Here is a 17,272-nt window from a genome sequence, read left to right on the forward strand (position 1 = left end):
GTTGTGAATGGCTGTTGACAAATCTAAATGTGTATTTGAACCCAATAATGAAGTTTAAACTGCCTATCAATCATTGTTTTTGAAACCAGTGGACAGACAGTGAAAAATGCGCTCTTGCAACAGCTGCATGGTGTGGATCCCAGCCTATGGAATAAAAGTGTTTTTTTTATTGCTCAATCTAAATCATGCTGATAATTTTTTTTATCCATAAGCCTAATGGACACATGCTCATGTAACAGTATAACTTTAAACCGTCCCCTCGCCCCGACACGGGCGCGAACCATGGACCCTCTGCACACATCAACAACTGACACCCACGAAGCGTCGTTACCCATCGCTCCACAAAAGCCGCGGCCCTTGCAGAATAAGGGGCAACACTACTAATAGGTTTCAGAGTAAGTGACGTAACTGATTGAAACGCTACTAGCGCGTACCCGCTAACTAGCTAGCCATTTCACATCCGTTACACTCACACTTTTTATAGACTTAAAGGGGCAATCTGTAGATGCAACATGTATTTTTGAACTTATAAATTATATAAACTACCAGTCGAAAGTTTGGACACACCTACTCATTCAAGTGTTTTTCTTTATTTTTACTATTTTCTACATTGTAGAATAATTGTGAAGACATCAAAACTATGAAATAACACATAGGGAATCATGTAGTAACCAAACAAGTGTTAAACAAAGCCAAATATATTTTATATTCTTCAAAGTAGCCACCCTTTGCCTTGATGAAAGCTTTGCACACTCTTGGCAAAGCATGCCATTCCATGAGCGCAGCATCAACTCGAATCAATGAGCCCAATCAGTCCCCATGAAAACAAAATCATAAACAACACAGTAGGGCTGGCTAATAAGTCCTTAGTTTTGGGGTCATGCTCAGGTTAAACAATTTGGCTAAACTATACCTCCATATTTCCAAGTCCTATTCTTGAAGATCAAGGGGTATAACATGTATTGGAATGACTGGAATTCTGATAGACTTTGGTTTTTAATGTAGATATATAATTTAAACGTTTTATTATATGTAGTAAAAAGCGATGGATTAGAAGAAGCCTACGTAACCAACCCATAAAGTAAATTTTTACATCCATATATGGCCAGCTATGTAAACTTTAACATTGATTTTATCCTGCAATATATGTCTTTTAATTGGTAACATACATTTTTGTCTTCTTCTAATGCCGCTTAAGGGGAAAGTAATCTAAAAGTAACATAATGTAATCGGATTACATTACTGAGTTTGGGTAATCCAAAAGTTACGTTTCTGATTACAATTACAACTCGGAACTGGGAAATCTGACTTCAGTGAGTTCAAGACAACTGGAAAATCAGAAACAAAACAAGCTCCGACTGGGGAAAATACATTTTGAACGGTCATCCAACTCGGAATTCCAAGTCGGGAACTCAGGCCTCTTTCTACAGCTCCGACATAAAGATCACTGATGTCATCGTGATTCGACTTCTTTTTTTCCCCCGAGTTCCCAGTTGTCTTGAAAGCACCCTAAATCCAGAGAATGCCAGACTTTGATGACAATATAGGCCCACGAAGGACCGCCGCGCCACCTTCCTGTTCAAGTGAGCACAGCACAACAATATGAGTCCAAAAATGTCTTATATGCTGCTGCTTAATTGATGTAATATCCAAGGGAGATATGTATACTGTAGCTAAGAAAGTAATACTAAGTGTATGTTGTGTGGTAAGCTGTTAGTAGTCCATGTGCCTCACCCTAATAATTTGGTCACTTTACCCCTCTTAATTTCGCCTACTGTTCTGACTTGGTGCTGCACATGTAGCCTATAGCCTGTTTTAGAGTTCGTCGTCTCCTTATGCCGTAGTTTGTACATCTCAATTGTCAGTAGAAACCACATTTGTTTAAGCAAGTCAGCCATATCAGCTATGTTTTTTTTAAAGGCAGTAAATGAGGCTGAATGAACTGTTTCACTGCCAGACAAGGCTCCTCTGATAGCCAGGTGTAGCAGTGGTAAGGTGTTGGGACTCTGCTGTAGGACAGCTATATGTATGCTAACAGTGTGTGGGCACCGTTTATCACCGTATAGTGCAATTTATTTATTTTTTAGTGTTGTGTCTTTGCTAGCATGCATCTAAAACATGTTTTTTTTGCCCCACCAAGATTTACATCACTATGACTGGGAAAACATCACAGGGCAGCGGCAAACAGACTGTGGTGAAAATGAAAACATTTCTAACCGACGTTCTCAGGGCGGACTATAGCCATATCCTTCAACACATGCAGCAGAAGGAACTGTTCGTGAATATGAGAACCAATATGCCCTCTCAGTCAATTTCACCAGAGACGACAGTCATCAACCTACTGGACAAAATTATTAATAAAGGAGAAGTCTTCTGCCATAAGTTTCTAGCCCTCCCGCAGGAGCCAGACATCACAGACACCTTCCCCAGACAGAGAGCTCTGAGGCAACACAAAACTATCCACCACTACAACTGACTCATCCCCAGGCCCCAGCACAGGTCAGGCCCAGAGCACTTCATTACTGTAATAAACCTTGAGACCACAGTACGTCAGTATCCCTGTAAATACTGTAATTTTTCTCTCCCTCTTCACCCATAGGCTCAAATACAGGAAGAGGAACTAACAAACATGGATATATCCATGATGTGACAAAGGTGCTCAAAGGGCCAGTGAAGGAATATTTCTGCGCAGTTTTACAAGAAGAAAAGGACTTTCAAGTTTTTGTTTTCCAGCCATAGCCCCATGAGCGGTTTGCTTCTGCAGAGCAAAGGAAGTTGTGTATGAAGTGTTACATACCCAGAGGCCCATGGTGGACGGACATCTAATCAGCCCCTGGAAACGTTATTTAGAAAATCAGACAAAGAAAGGAAGGCCAATTCAAAGGAAAGGACCATTTCAAAATGATAAAGAACCACGTTGAGCAATGCATGTTATGTTGATTGTATTTATTGTACATTGCATGTTTTCACAGGACTCCCGTGGAATTGAAAAATGTGACGCTTCAGAAAACCAAGAACGGAAATGGCAAGACTGAGATCAAGTTTACAGACAAGTCAATATTTTCTGTCGTCAGACATTTACCCTACAGTCAACGAGGATCATCATTTGAGGTGTAAGGACGTTTCCCTGGCTGACCTTCAAGAATCCAAGGGAAAGAAGGTGATGAACGCATGATCATTTGACAATTGATATTTCAGTACAATGAGATACTTAATATACTTGAGGCTTTAGAATATGTGCATGATACCCACTGTGACTGAAAGTAAATGTTACTGGTTTATCGCCCATGTCTGTATTTTATCTCTCCTTTTGGGTAAGAGTATTTGTATTTTTCCTCCTCTATAGGTGAATGTTACTGTTCTTGTGATCCGGAAGCTGAATGAGAGCCAAGGTAAAACACGAGCTGGGACAGACATGCTAAAGGTGGAGTATAGTGTTGCTGATTTGAACGCACTTGCTGAGCTAACCGTGTAGAGACCGAAGATGGTTGAAGAGGGGCAATGGTACAGAATCACCAACGTCTCTGCTGGTCAGTTTTGGGGCAGGATCACACTGGGTACAACACCATCCAGTGTAATTTACAGTGTGGCTAATCGTAGATGTGAGAAGTTTAAGGGAAAAATCTGTGGAGCCAGTTTGTCCCAAGTGGGAAGGAAAACCAGTGGAATGATCTTCATAGACAAGACAGACAATATTCTGAAGGTAGATGACGCTGCCATCAGGAGTGCTCTAAATGGAGAATGTATTGAGAGTATGTCTACAGCTGATCTGGTGACAGCGCTAAATTAAGTACTGGTCGAAGTCAGAGTGCTTGATAAACTTGTATCAATTACCCCTCTACCAGTCTAATCAATTTTAGTTTTTCTTACCCAGTCACACACAATAACCCATAATGACCAAGTGAAAACGTGTTTTTAGAAATGTTTGCAAATGTATTGAAAATGAAATGCAGAAACATCTAATTTACATCTAATAAATGTTCACACCCCTGAGTCAATACATGTTAGAATCACCTTTGGCAGTGATTACAGCTGTGAGTCTGTCTGGGTAAGTCTAAGAGCTTTGCACATCTGGATTGTACAATATTTCCGCATTATTCTTTTTTTAAATTCTTCAAGCACTCAAGTGTTGATATTTTCTAGTCTTGCCATAGATGTTCAAGCTGATTTAAGTCAAAACTGTAACTAGGCCATTCAGGAACTTCAATGTCATTGGTAAGCAACTGGCCTTGTGTTTCAGGTTATTGTCCTGCTGAAAGGTTAATTTGTCTCCCAGTATCTGTTGGAAAGCACACTGAACTCCTCAGTCCTTGCCAAGGACAAGCATACCCATAACATGATGCAGCCATTGACCAAACATTTTGTATTTATGTTATACATTTAATATAATATAAAAATCTGGACTTTGTATTTTATTTTAGTTGTAGCCTAGACTAACAAACTGATTGTATTTTGCAATTGAATCAACAATAAAATTGATATAGGAATACATTTATTGTTTACGTATCAATGCATTCCTTGTCTTTTCAGTTGTTTCTGACCGGTCAGCTATGGAGTCCTTTGTGAAACGCAGTTAACGAACCATTTATAAATAAATGAGTTGGGCTCCCGAAAGGACTGATCTCTATAATATATAAACTTTAGGAAAGCTCCTATTCTGAGCTAGCTATTAAAATAGTATGGTCCACCTGAACATACCTTTAACGGCAACAGAATGTGGAAAAATATGACCTTGGCATCCCATAATCCGAAATATACATTTTAAATTTGACTATTTAACACCAAGGAAACGTTTTATGAAATTGTCCCCAACTCCCAATTGTTCACTGTCCCCTAAAATCAGGTAGGCACATTCCTTCATATGACGTGGGAGTACCCTGCAGTTAAATGCTTTGATTAGTTGACAGGCAGCATTTCCGCAAAAAAAGTTGGCTCTTACTTAGATGGCAATCGCCTCACTCTCTCCCAATTCGACAGTGGATAAAGTTACTATTAAAAGTTATAACCAAATTATCAACAGCGATGAATGGTGCTAGTCAAGGAACAAGTGAGGCCTGGACAAACATATTAGATGAAATATATTTGAAATTAATACAAATCCCCCCCCCAAAAAAGATGCCAAGTACAGACCAGTAATACATTAAATGTATAAATAAACCATTGTGGTCTGTTAAACTAGCCATGGTGACATTTGACAATCACCTTGTCGATTGGTTAAATAACATTTGGAAATGCACACAAGTGCTTTGCATGTGCTGGTGTTTTATTACATGTACAAGATAATCTACAAATTATAGCAGGAGTGGGAATTATTCACATTAAAAAGTAACTACTTTCCTGGTTTCAAACTCAAACCATTTATTTTAAATCTATAACACTTTACAGCAGGGAAAGGATGAATAGAAAGTCAGTTTGACAGGAAAGTTCAAACTTTATTGCTTGTATAGTACTTTATCATTCTAGGTATGCTCTGTAAGTCAGACAGTATGGCCACAGACCTTTTTCACTGGAATGAGGTACTGCCATTGAACGAAACTGCACAACTTCAGGAGAAAACCAACCGAGGAAAAAGCCAAGACTAGGGGCTCTATTCAATCTGTAAAACTGAAACGTTAGATTCCGCGATATACATTTAAAGGTAATTTCCCCATTGAGCAGACATCCGCAGCGTCTACCGTGAATGCAGTCTCCACTAAAGCAGGAACATTGCCTTTAAATTTGAATCACGCTGTAAAGCTGAACTTCTGCGTTCCGAATTGAATAGAGCCCTAGGGTAGACAATCCCTGAAGCCAAAACAACAGTCTACTTCCCCCTCTATACATATCAAATCTGAGACTAACAGATATGCAATGTTGTACTAGCATTTTGTAAAGTGATTGTCTATCTTATTGGCTAGGTATTTCATCACTGCTTTCATTCACTTATTAAACCTTGTACAAAATTATATCAACCAAGAGAAGTAATTTATTTCTCTTCACGTGCAAAAGTTCTTCCACCAAGAACCAGACGGCCAGTTTATCTGAATCTAAGTGAACTTAAACATTATGGACAAAACTAGTCCTCTTATTTCTGACAGACCAACAGTATGAACATTAATCAACAGACATTTCTCTCCTGGACAGAAGGCATGAAGCCAGAACAGGATAAATATGTACAAGAATAAAAATGTGCTCTTTATTAAAAAAATAATCTGAAACCCCCAAAAAATTGTGTCAGGGAGAAACTTTGTACTTTCCATTCAGACCACTTCCAACAAGAGGGCAGGAAAATCAAAGGACAGGTTGCTTGATGTCATATGTACCAAGATGCATTCTTGTAGACTGCTAATGTTATATTCCCAGCACACACAAAAAAAGGATAAACTGAATATTAAACATTTTAAAATGACATATACAGGTTATAAACATCAGTGACAGGAGTATCAAACCCAGCAAGCCAACCAGGCTGAATCTCAAGTTGACTCGTTCTCAAAACCTCAGGAGATAATTTCCAATGCTCTCGACACTTCCCTATGACATTTGAGAAAGAGGTAAGGAGAGAGGAATCAAGGAAAATCCTTAATTCACCCACAAACATAAGTTTCATACCCTCCTATAGAACAGAAGATATGGGGTAGATGTGGAGCAGGTTTCTGGAGAACAGGCTCTCAGAAAGTCCTCCTCCTCAAAGAGATGCACCTCAGAGTCGTCAAACAGCATCCACTTCCCTTCATACTGCAGCAGGCTGCTTAGGGCCTGCTCCGTAGCCACCCCAACCCCCTCACACCCAGCCACAGAGGCCTCCTCGCCCCCCTCACCCTCCCCAGGCTCCTTCTTAAACCCTCCACTACCGCTGTGTCCCGGGACACTGGAGGTCCGTCTGGATGATCTGGTGGCGTTGCTCTCTACCCCAGTACAGGCAGCTTTGTCTGGGTTGGTTGTCTGCTTGTTGCCCCCTAGGTCATAGCTGGACAGGCTCCTCTGACCCCCCAGAAGTCCTACCCCATCTGAAGCCTTCTTGGAGCCCATCTTACTGGTGTTGGTGGAGTTAGCATTCACAGAACCACTCTGTCCTGCTTTACCACGGAGACTGAAGGACACTTCCCCATCGTCATAATCCAGCATCTCTTCTTTGGGTTCCAGACCCGGCACTTTCCCGCCACACTCCTCTTCTCCCTGCTTCTCATCCCCCTCAGGCAGGCGGACCTTGGTGTCCTTAAGGTCCATCATCCTGATGTAAGTGGTGTAGTGTCCGCTGGAGATGGTGACCCCGCTGTGCATGACCACAGCAAACAGCTGGTAGTGCTGCCCTCCGGTGGCAGTGGCTGAGGGGTGCGTGCACCACTCCTCCAGAGAGAGCTTCAGCGGGGTCTGTAGGGGTGTGTTCACCTTTGAGAGGCCGCCGTACGGGTCCATCCTGAACAACAGAGGAAGACAGTTTACACAAGCCGAGGAACGATGGAGCGGTCCCTGACTTTCCTTAGATCTGCTTAACATGTGCCGTTGTATTAATATGGTATTACATTCATGTGTTGTATCTGATTGTGTGGATTTTTATGTTGTGACAGGCTCTTAGGAAACTGTTACTCTCTCTGAGGACAATAAAGCATCAATCTAGAGTAAAAGCAAAACCCAGCAGATAAACACTGAAGACTCACTCTAACCCGTTGGCTGAGAAGCACTTGAGATGGATAGTAACGACCTCTGGGGTTTTATCAAACAGGAGACTCCTCTCAGCCTCTGTGTAGTGGTGGCAGGTCTCACAGAAGTACTTGTCCTCCCCTACAATCCTCTCCACTGAGGCAAACTGGGAGATGGCCCACTTCAGAGTCTTCAGCACCGGTTTGGGATCAGGGGAGACTGGGGGGGTGGAGAGGGGGTTGGGGGGAGGTAGTTGGAATATGAGAGGATAGACATTTTTGAGACAGCGTTGTGCTTTGGCTGATCTTTCACAATTTGTTTGAGTGGTGACTGTTCATGTATGTGCAACAATGTACTAATTTGTGTATAGTACAGTCTTGCGCTGCAGAACTGGTCCATTTATACAAGAACACTGAGTGTGTACACACACACACACAACTCTCCTTACCCTCTGAGCTGCTGTCTGGGCTGCAGAGTTCTTCCTCCTGCACTGGGACACTGATGTCCTGGAAGTCTTCTCTCCTCTCGGTGTAACACTCACACTCCAGACAACGCGTCCTCAACACCAGACAGCCCTGGAACAGATGCTCCATCAAGTCCACACCCAGGCACTCTGGACAGGAGAGAGGAGAGTCAGCGTTCAACATGATAATAAACAAAACTATTAGGTTGTTTTATTTAACTAGGCAAGTCAGTTAAGAACAAATTCTTATTTACAATGGTCTCCACCGGCCAAACCTTAACCACACTGGGCCAATTGTGCACCGCCCTATGGGACTCCCAATCACCTCCAGTTGTGATACAGTCTAGCATCGAACCAGGGTCTGTAGTGACGCCTCTAGCACTGAGATGCAGTGCCTTCAACCGCTGTGCCACTCGGGAGCCCCAAATGGCTAAAGCAAGGGTACAAATCCTATGTGACAGACAGGACATGATCGATGACCAAGTATGTTTCCAACGGCATGATTCAACAACTATAAACTCACCTTCACTTTTAGCTTTCTCCTCCTCGGGCACTTCTGTTACCTTCTCCTGAGGGTTCTTCCCGTGTTCCCCACCATCATTCTCCTGAGGTTGGCTAGGACCCGTCTCCTCCTGGTCAGGGTTGGCTGTCTCGGTCTTCCCTCCTGTGTGGCAGCTGATCCGTCCCATGCTCATGAACTTAGAGAAGATACTGGGCTGCTTCCCCGAGGGCCTCAGCCAGCTCAACTTGGGCCTCTTCTTCCTCTTAACCTCCACCTCTTTAGGGGTCACCTCCACCTCTCCTTTCCCCTCCACATAACTTTCCTCCTCTCCCTGCTTTTTCTCCCCCTCTTCTTCACCTTTTTCTTTTGGCACTACAGTGATGCCACCGGTAGACTTCCTCTTGGAGCGGGTGAGGGGTTTGCCATCGTTGGCTGCAACAGCAGCAGCATTCTTGGACTTGACGGATTTTGGCTTCTTCTTGGCGTTGCCTGCCTCTGTATCGCTCTTCCTCTTACCACTGGTTTGGCCATCATCATCATCATCAAGTGATGTTTCTGAAGTTTGGGCCTGCTCCTCTGTTGAAGCCCCGTTGGTGCCCACAGGGGCGGAACTGCCTTGCTTGACCTCTATGACATCGTCCTGGTCCTCCTGTTCCTTCCTGATGGTCTCAGAGGCCTCCTGGATGTATCCCAGGATGCACTGCAGCACCTCCTGGGCATCGTGCTGTAGGTAGCCTTCGTACATGGGGTTCAGCTGTCTGTAAACACACAACCATCAGTCAGTCAAATACAATACCAAACATCTTGTTCAAGGACGGTGAAACCCTGATTTGAGGAAGCTTGCTTTAAAGCTAAAATCCTGGTTTTCTGTATCATCGCACCACCGATAAACTTCCATAATATTCTGCCTAATGAATGTGACCCAGTATTGCAGGGCCTTGCTGTAGTGCTGTGGGGTCTGACCTGAGTGTGTTTAGTAGTTTGCGTGGAGGTGTGGCCAGCTCCCCATCACTGTACTTGTCAGGGTTGTGCAGATAGCTGGACTGGAGCTGCTCTACCGAGGTGATCAGACTGTGGAAACTACCCAGCAGTTCCATGTGCACTGGCACCGCCTCCTCTGGACCCTCCGTCTGCTGAGGGAGAAAGAGGGATTCCTGTTATTATAGTATCCATATGCTCTACGTTCAAAAGATTTCAACATGCTACTATAGGCAGCATTGATGAGTGTAACTGAAGCATATGTTGACTGTAGTCTTAAAAAATGCATCGCTATATTGGAAACATCATAGGGAATCTAAAGTCTTGCCGGATAATAATAACCAGACACTGTTTACGAAACGCACCTTTATTGAGATGTGTGCTGGTATAAATGTATGCATGATTGTGACCTTAATAATCTGGATTATAATTTGTGCATTGTAATGCTAATTGATTATCCTGATGTGAATGATTCTCATAGGACTACCCATCATGCAATGGCCAATCTAAAACAGTCATTTGTCTGTTTTAGGTAGTGGTGGGGAGTCTACTCCCATTTCTGGACATCAAGAATCGACTCCTAATATTCAGTATTTTTGCAAAGGGGTAAACTAGTTGCCATAGGCTACTTCTGAGAACAAACTCTTGCATCTTTCACAGCAAAGAGAGATCAGGCTAAAGAGAGAGAGGGTACAGCCAGGCAGGCATGTCGGCCTCTAGGCAGACTTTCAGAACCCTGCAGGCATAGGCTATTACAATGCTGTATCTAGGCAATTTTTTTGGCTTGCAATGTCTCGCGCAACTGCGTGAATTGAAGTTGAACATCGTCAAATGCATCAGTTTAATTATCCTTAAAATGTGCAGTAAAAATTGTCTATAGTTTATATAATGAAAGCCTGTTTGGCTGTTGATGTCCTTGGTCAGGGCTCTCCAACCCTGTTCCTGGAGAGCTACCTTCCTGAAGGTTTTTCACTCCAACCCCAGTTGTAATTAACCAGATTCATCTTAACATCTAATTATTGAATCAGTTGCGCTAGATTAGGGTTAGCGTGAAAACCTACAAGATGATAGCTCTCCACAAACAGGTTTGGAGAGCCCTGTCCTAGGCAATAGATTGCAAAGCAGGGCATCCCTGCTAAACTTTCTGGAAAGGGCAAGTTTACGATCTCATCCATAAAGGCATCTCAAGTGCAAATACAAGACAAGATTCTCTGGTCTGATGAAACCAGGATGAAACTCTTTGGCCTGAATGCCAAGCGTCACATCTTGTTGGAAACCTGGCACCATCCCTACGGTGAAGCATAGTGTTGGCAGCATCCTGCTGTGGGGACGTTTTTCAGCGGCAGGGACTGGGAGACTAGTCAGGATCGAGGGAAAGATGAACGGAGCAAAGTACAGAGATCCTTGATGAAAACCTGTTCCAGAGCGCTCAGGACCTCAGACTGGGGGGGCGAAGGTTCACCTTCCAACAGGACAACAACCCTAAGCACACAGCCAAGACAATGCAGGAGTGGCTTTGGGACAAGTCTCTGAATGTCCTTGAGTGACGCAGCCAGAGACCGGACTTGAACCTGAACAAACATCTCTGAAGAGAACTGAAAATAGCTGACAGAGCTTGAGGATCTGCAGAGAAGAATGGGAGAAACTCCCCAAATACAGGTGTGCCAAGCTTGTAGCGTCATACCCAAGAAGACTCGAGGCTGTAATCGCTGCCAAAAGTGCTTCAACAAAGTACAGAGTAAAGGGTCTGAATATTTACGTGATATTTCAGTTTTTTATTTTGAATACATTTGCAAAAATTTCTAAAAACCTGTTTTTGGTTTGTCAATATGGGGTATTGTGTGTAGATTGAGGGGGGGGGGACTATTTAATTTTAGAATATGGCTGTAACATAAAATGTGGAAAAAGTCAAGGGGTCTGAATACTTACCGAATGCATTGTGTGGGAATGTGTGTATGTATATATACAGTACCAGTAAAATGTTTGGACACAGCTACTCATTCAAGGGTTTTTATTTTTATTATGTTCTACATTGTAGAATAATAGTGAAGACATCAAAACTATGAAATAACACATGGACTCATGTAGTAACCAAAAAAATTGTTAAATCAAAATATTTTATATTCTTCAAAGTAGCCACGACAGCTTTGCACACTCTTGGCATTCTCTCAACCAGCTTCACCTGGAATGCTTTTCCAGCAGTCTTGAAGGAGTTCCCACATATGCTGAGCACTTGTTGGCTGCTTTTCCTTCACTCTGCCGTTCAACTAATCCAAAACCATCTCAATTGGGTTGAGGTCGGGTGATTGTGGAGGCCAGGTTATCTGATGCAGCACTCCACCATTCTCCTTCTTGGTAAAATAGCCCTTACACAGCCTGGAGGTGTGTTGGGTCATTGTTCTGTTGAAAAACAAATGATAGTCCCACTAAGCGCAAACCAGATGGGATGGCGTATCACTGCAGAATTTTGTGGTAGCCATGCTGGTTAGGTGCCTTGAATTCTAAATAAATCATAGACAGTGTCACCAGAAAAGAACCCCCACACCACCTCCTCCATGCTTCACGGCGGGAACCACACATGCGGAGGTCATCCGTTCACCTACTCTGCGTCTCACAAAGACACAGCGGTTGGAACCAAAAATCTCAAGTTTGGACTCCAGACAAAAGGACAGATTTCCACCATTCTAATGTCCATTGCTCGTGTTTCTTGGCCCAAGCAAGTCTCTTCTTATTATTATTGGGGTCCTTTAGTAGTGGTTTCTTTGCAGCAATTCGACCATGAAGGCCTGATTCACAGTCTCCTCTGAACAGTTGATGTTGAGATGTGTCTGTTACTTGAACTCTGAAGCATTTATTTGGGCTGCAATTCCTGAGGCTGGTAATTCTAAATGAACTTATCCTCTGCAGCAGAGGTAACTCTGGGTCTTCCTTTCCTGTGGCGGTCCTCATGAGAGACAGTTTCATCATAGTGCTTGATGGTTTTTGCGACTGCACTTGAAGAAACTTTAAAAGTTCTTGAAATTTTCAGATTGACTGACCTTCATGTCTTAAAGTAATGATGGACTGTCGTTTCTCTTTGCTTATTTGAGCTGCTCTTGCCAAAATATGGACTTGGTCTTTTACCGAATAGGGCTGTCTTCTGTAAACCACCCCTACCTTGTCAGAACACAACTGATTGGCTCAAACGCATTAAGGAAAGAAATTGCACAAATAAACTTTTAACAAGGCCCACCTGTTAATTGAAATCTATTCCAGGTGACTACCTCACAAAACTGGTTGAGAGAATGCCAAGTGTGCAAAGCTGTCATCAAGGCAAAGAGTGGCTACTTTTTCCAGATGTATCCCAGTTTCAACTGTACTGGGTAGATTTCAGACAGCGTGTATGGCGTTGTGTGGGCGAGCGGTTTGCTGATGTTAACGTTGTGAAGTGCCCCATAGTGGCGGTGGGCTTATGCTATGGGCAGGCATAAGCTAAGGAGACCGAACACAATTGTATTTTATCGATGGCAATCTGAACAAACAGAGAAACTGTGACGAGATCCAGGGGCCCATTGTTGTGCCATTTGTCCCCCGCCATCACCTCGTGACAGCATGACAATACGCGGCCCCATGTTGTAAGGATCTGTACAATTCCTGGAAACTGAAAATGTCCCAGCTTTCATGGCCTGCATACTCCATGTCACCCATCGAGCTTGGGTGACATGGAGTGCATAGTGCCAACTGTCAAACGATCAAGCACCATGATGAAACTGGCTCTCATGAGGACCGCCACAGGAAAGGAAGACCCAGAGTTACCTCTGCTGCAGAGGATAAGTTCATCTAGATTGACGTGTACAACAGCAACAGCCATTGAAGAGGAGTGCGACAACAATCAAAAGCCTGATCAACTCCATCCGAAGGAGAAGTGTCACACTGCATGAGATAAATTGTGGTCACCAGATACTTACCGGTTTTCTGATTCACGCCCTTACTTAAAAAAATAATAAGTTACAGTACCTGTGACCAACATACGCATATCTGTATTCCCAGTCATGTGAAATCCATAGATTAGAGCCGTTGAAATTGTTGCATGTTGCGTTTATTTTTGGTCAGTTTAAGTAAGTAGCTGAATTAATAAGGTGACAGGGTATCATATTCTGTTAGCTTTTTGCCATGTTTGAGAGGTCAAAGCCCTTTGGATGAGTTATGTACAGCTGCCACTGCTACACTTTATATGCAAATGTGGACACCCATAAGAGTAAATTAAATTGGGAAAAAACAAATCCTGTGTGAATCCTCTGGAATAACGCACATGCTTGGATAATAATTACATAACCAACGTCTAGTAATACCTGTCCGAATAGGGCTATAACATGGCAAAGAATAGGCTTATCAACGTAGAGTGCACAGCATCATCCCATGGGATCCGTCAAGCCTCCTGCACACTGCAGAAATATCACTGAAATATTTGAGTTCCTACACATCACCTTTATTCAAACAAAATAGGCCTTTTATAGGCTAAGTTGATGAGCAAATGGACAGCATCATGGTCATGTCGGTCTTCCAAAACACAATGTCTTCCTAGTAAGACTGCAATAATGACATGGTGTGCACGTGTCCGTTTCAGAGTGTAGACTCCAAATCCTGGAGGTCACGCACCATTAGTTTTAGGGAGACAGACAAGGAACAGACCAACATGCTGCAAGAGTTTTCAGGCATGATTGAAGTTCGGGTTTTCTTTTGAACAAGCTAATACAATTCAGTTTGTACTTGGTTGCTCTATGGCCAGTTTGTTATTTCTGTAAATATCGGGCGCCTGTTAATTCCTCACCTTTAATAAAAGCCTCACTCTGGGCAAGTAAAGTAAAGAACTGCTGTCTCCACTTCACTTTTAAAATCCAACCGCATGGTCAACCTCATTGTTGTACATAGCTAACATACCTCATCACTATTAGCAGCCTCTTCCTTTTGCTTGTCCCTTGTTTTGGACAAACTGTAGAGGTTCTTGATGCCATCTCTGAGCCCAGGACAGTAGTACAATACCTGAGTTGGTGATAAAGAAAAGTTTAATTTCTAAACCATTTAGTATAATAATGTGCCTACCTATACAGTCATCAAATGTTGATGGCATGATGCAACTGTTGAGAATGAGATACCACACCTGTAGAATGCTGTTCAGGTAACAGGTGTTCCCCAGGTTATTGAGCCCAACAAAGGGCACCAGCGTCTCCTCTCCCTTGTCACTGGGGCAGATGGGAGAGGTTGGACACGGGGCAGGTCCAGGCAGTGGGATTGGCACAACCTGGTCACAGCTAGAAAATAATGGATACACATGAAAGGTTCTCAAAACCACATTCCTAAGTACATCTGAGCCAAATGTCCGTGTGTTGTGAAATCTGTGAATGTATTGTAACGTTTTAAAATGCCTTAATTTTGCTGGACCTCACGAAGGCTAATGGGGATCCATAATAAATACAGTACTTTAAATTGAGTGGGCGGCAAACAAGACGTTACCTCAAGAGGGTATTTACACAAAATGATCAATCTGATAGCCACGCTAGCTTCGCCGTCATATGGGTGCTAGCAAGCAGTCTAGGTATCAACAGCCAATCCAGCATTGTCTGGAAGCTTTAGTGAGCTTTGATTGGTCAATAGCGTTGCATTAGAGTATTTGCATAAATATTAGTTTACCCCAACTTCGGTCTCACATTTAACTTACCTCAATTGAAATTGAACGGGACTCAGTTGTTTAATCGCCCCCATCGTGTTGTGGAAATGCAGTGTCAGCCTTTATTTTATCATTAGCTACCTGGTAAAGACTGTCACTCACCTTGTAGGCTCCTCAGATTTAACTCTGACTGGTTTTGGTTCCTCTACTTGAGGTTCGGAGAAGTCCAAGGCTCGCTTCGTCTCCTTCTTCTGGAAAAACTTCAGAGAGAGTTTGCTCTTTTTGATGGGGCTCCCAAGAGCCGCGGCATCGCCCTGTAGGCCGGGCATCTTCGACCGAATTTAGTAATTGATGATACAGCCAACACAACAGCGCTCCACACTGGCAACAGAGCGAAAGTGAGACTGGGTGAATTTCGCAAGTTTATACTCCCTCCCAGATAGTTATCTGGCAAAAAGACACGTGAATTACGCTGATACTAACTTGTTTGTTGACTAGATAGACTACAGGACTAGTGGCATCTGCTTTCAGTTCAGCAAGCCAACTTGCCATTAACGTTAGTTAGCTTGCTGATAGCACCAGATGCCATCTGATATGGCTGATTAATGGGTTGCCTAACGTTAGCAGGCTAACTTAAGATAACCAAAAGACAACAGTTGAGATGGTTGTCAATAACGTCAAGCTAGCGAAGTAGCTATTTACCAACACATGCCGTTTACAAAATGTGGTAAAATGTCATTTCTAAGTTATAATTATCTAACTAACTACCATCCTGTTAGCGTGCCAGCTAGTTAGACATCTTGCTAAGTACGCAGTGAGTGAGGGGAAAAAGCAACAACACCGGGCGGTTTCAGTTGCTAGCAAAGCCAGTTGTAACCAAAATATATCCAACCATTTTAGTTTACTCACCTTATTGAGTCATGTTATACTTTATTTTCGATTTCTGCGATAGCTTATTCAATTTCATAGTATATTTGATCAACCACGCAATGTGCGCAGGACTTGGCGCTTTTTCCAACCGCAAGACCCCAGCTGCACCCGCGCCTGCACGAGATCATTAACATCAATTATAATAATAAAAAAATACAATAATGATAGAAAAACTGTCATTATTAATTTAAAAACAAAAACTACCATCGCTGATTTAAATTTTAGAAAGTGAAAACGAAGTAATGCAACAGGCATTTCTTGAGACATGTCACCGTGGGAGAAACACGGCCATGACTAGAAGGGATCCAGCTTTTGTCAAAAGTTGTTTTTTTGTGTGCATTTTAGCTAACCCTAACCCTTTTTGTAATCTTAACCAATATATTATAATCTGCTACATTAGTTATCCTAACCTGCTACGAAAAGTCAAATCTGACATTTAAAAAAAGCTGGATCTTTTCTAGCCAAGACCGTGAAACGTCACCGTAGAGCAGCCATCTTTAGAGGGACAACCAATGTATTTTTTTTTTTTTGTATCATGCATGAACATTGTCTGGCTTTGTTGGTCTGAAAACAGTTGCTACATCAAAAATGTATACACCATAACTATATTATTTCCCCCTAAATATATCAATATAATTAAAAGATTGGAGAGTGATAATCAGTGATCTCTGATCGATGGCGATGATTCCAGGTCGAGATACACTCCAGTACAAGATTTTAGCCAGCAGAGGGAAACCTTGGACATTAATATAATATATCGTGCGCTTCCCTGAGAAATAGCCGTGCATCTCGAAATTTTGGAGCATATTTACCTTGTACCATCCTTATGCAAATGCAATAATTAACGGTAAGACATCTATCATATTTGTACCCGTTTTGTTGCAGTGGTTTTCATGTAATGGAAAATGTCTGAAATGTATTCGCTATGTCAAATTCTTTATATAGGCTATAGAGAATATTCTCTATCATTTGATGTAACGGTGTAACCTATATCCCATCCGTAAGGGGGATCCGTATGCTATTGCATCCATTCAATAATCCGTGACTAACGTCATGTTTTTCTTTTCTATCTTGCACATGTATGTATCCCCATGAAGATCCATGCGTTCAGTTGACTTTCAGCCGATTATAA

The 17,272-nt window shown here is 42.6% G+C and overlaps 2 protein-coding genes across 3 annotated transcripts in view; one reads left to right on the forward strand and one right to left on the reverse strand.

Moving 5' to 3' along the window:
- The window catches only part of dock7 (dedicator of cytokinesis 7), a 72,800-nt gene extending 68,358 nt beyond the window's left edge, over positions 1-4,442 (forward strand). The window contains exons 48-49 of the mRNA XM_039002876.1: positions 2,973-3,160; positions 3,347-4,442. Coding sequence (XP_038858804.1) covers positions 2,973-3,117 — 145 coding nt within the window. The 3' untranslated portion in view covers positions 3,118-3,160; positions 3,347-4,442. The remainder of the gene's footprint in view (positions 1-2,972; positions 3,161-3,346) is intronic.
- A 969-nt stretch (positions 4,443-5,411) lies between these two features.
- On the reverse strand, positions 5,412-16,329 carry usp1 (ubiquitin specific peptidase 1). Of its 2 annotated transcripts, none has more exons than XM_039002884.1 (9): positions 16,120-16,329; positions 15,373-15,591; positions 14,704-14,854; positions 14,484-14,585; positions 9,549-9,715; positions 8,607-9,343; positions 8,069-8,233; positions 7,638-7,839; positions 5,412-7,396 (listed from the first exon to the last, which is right to left on the reverse strand). In XM_039002884.1, the coding sequence occupies exons 2-9, from the start codon at positions 15,537-15,539 to the stop codon at positions 6,583-6,585; spliced, it is 2,505 nt and encodes an 834-aa protein (XP_038858812.1). In that variant the 5' UTR covers positions 15,540-15,591; positions 16,120-16,329; the 3' UTR covers positions 5,412-6,582. The 2 variants fall into 2 exon arrangements, with proteins under 2 accessions (XP_038858812.1, XP_038858811.1); XM_039002883.1 differs by having other exon boundaries at positions 9,549-9,718; positions 16,120-16,326.
- Between the last annotated feature and the right edge of the window lie 943 nt (positions 16,330-17,272).

The sequence above is a fragment of the Salvelinus namaycush genome, chromosome 10 (genome assembly GCF_016432855.1).
Source record: "Salvelinus namaycush isolate Seneca chromosome 10, SaNama_1.0, whole genome shotgun sequence".
NCBI classification, from domain to species: domain Eukaryota; kingdom Metazoa; phylum Chordata; class Actinopteri; order Salmoniformes; family Salmonidae; genus Salvelinus; species Salvelinus namaycush.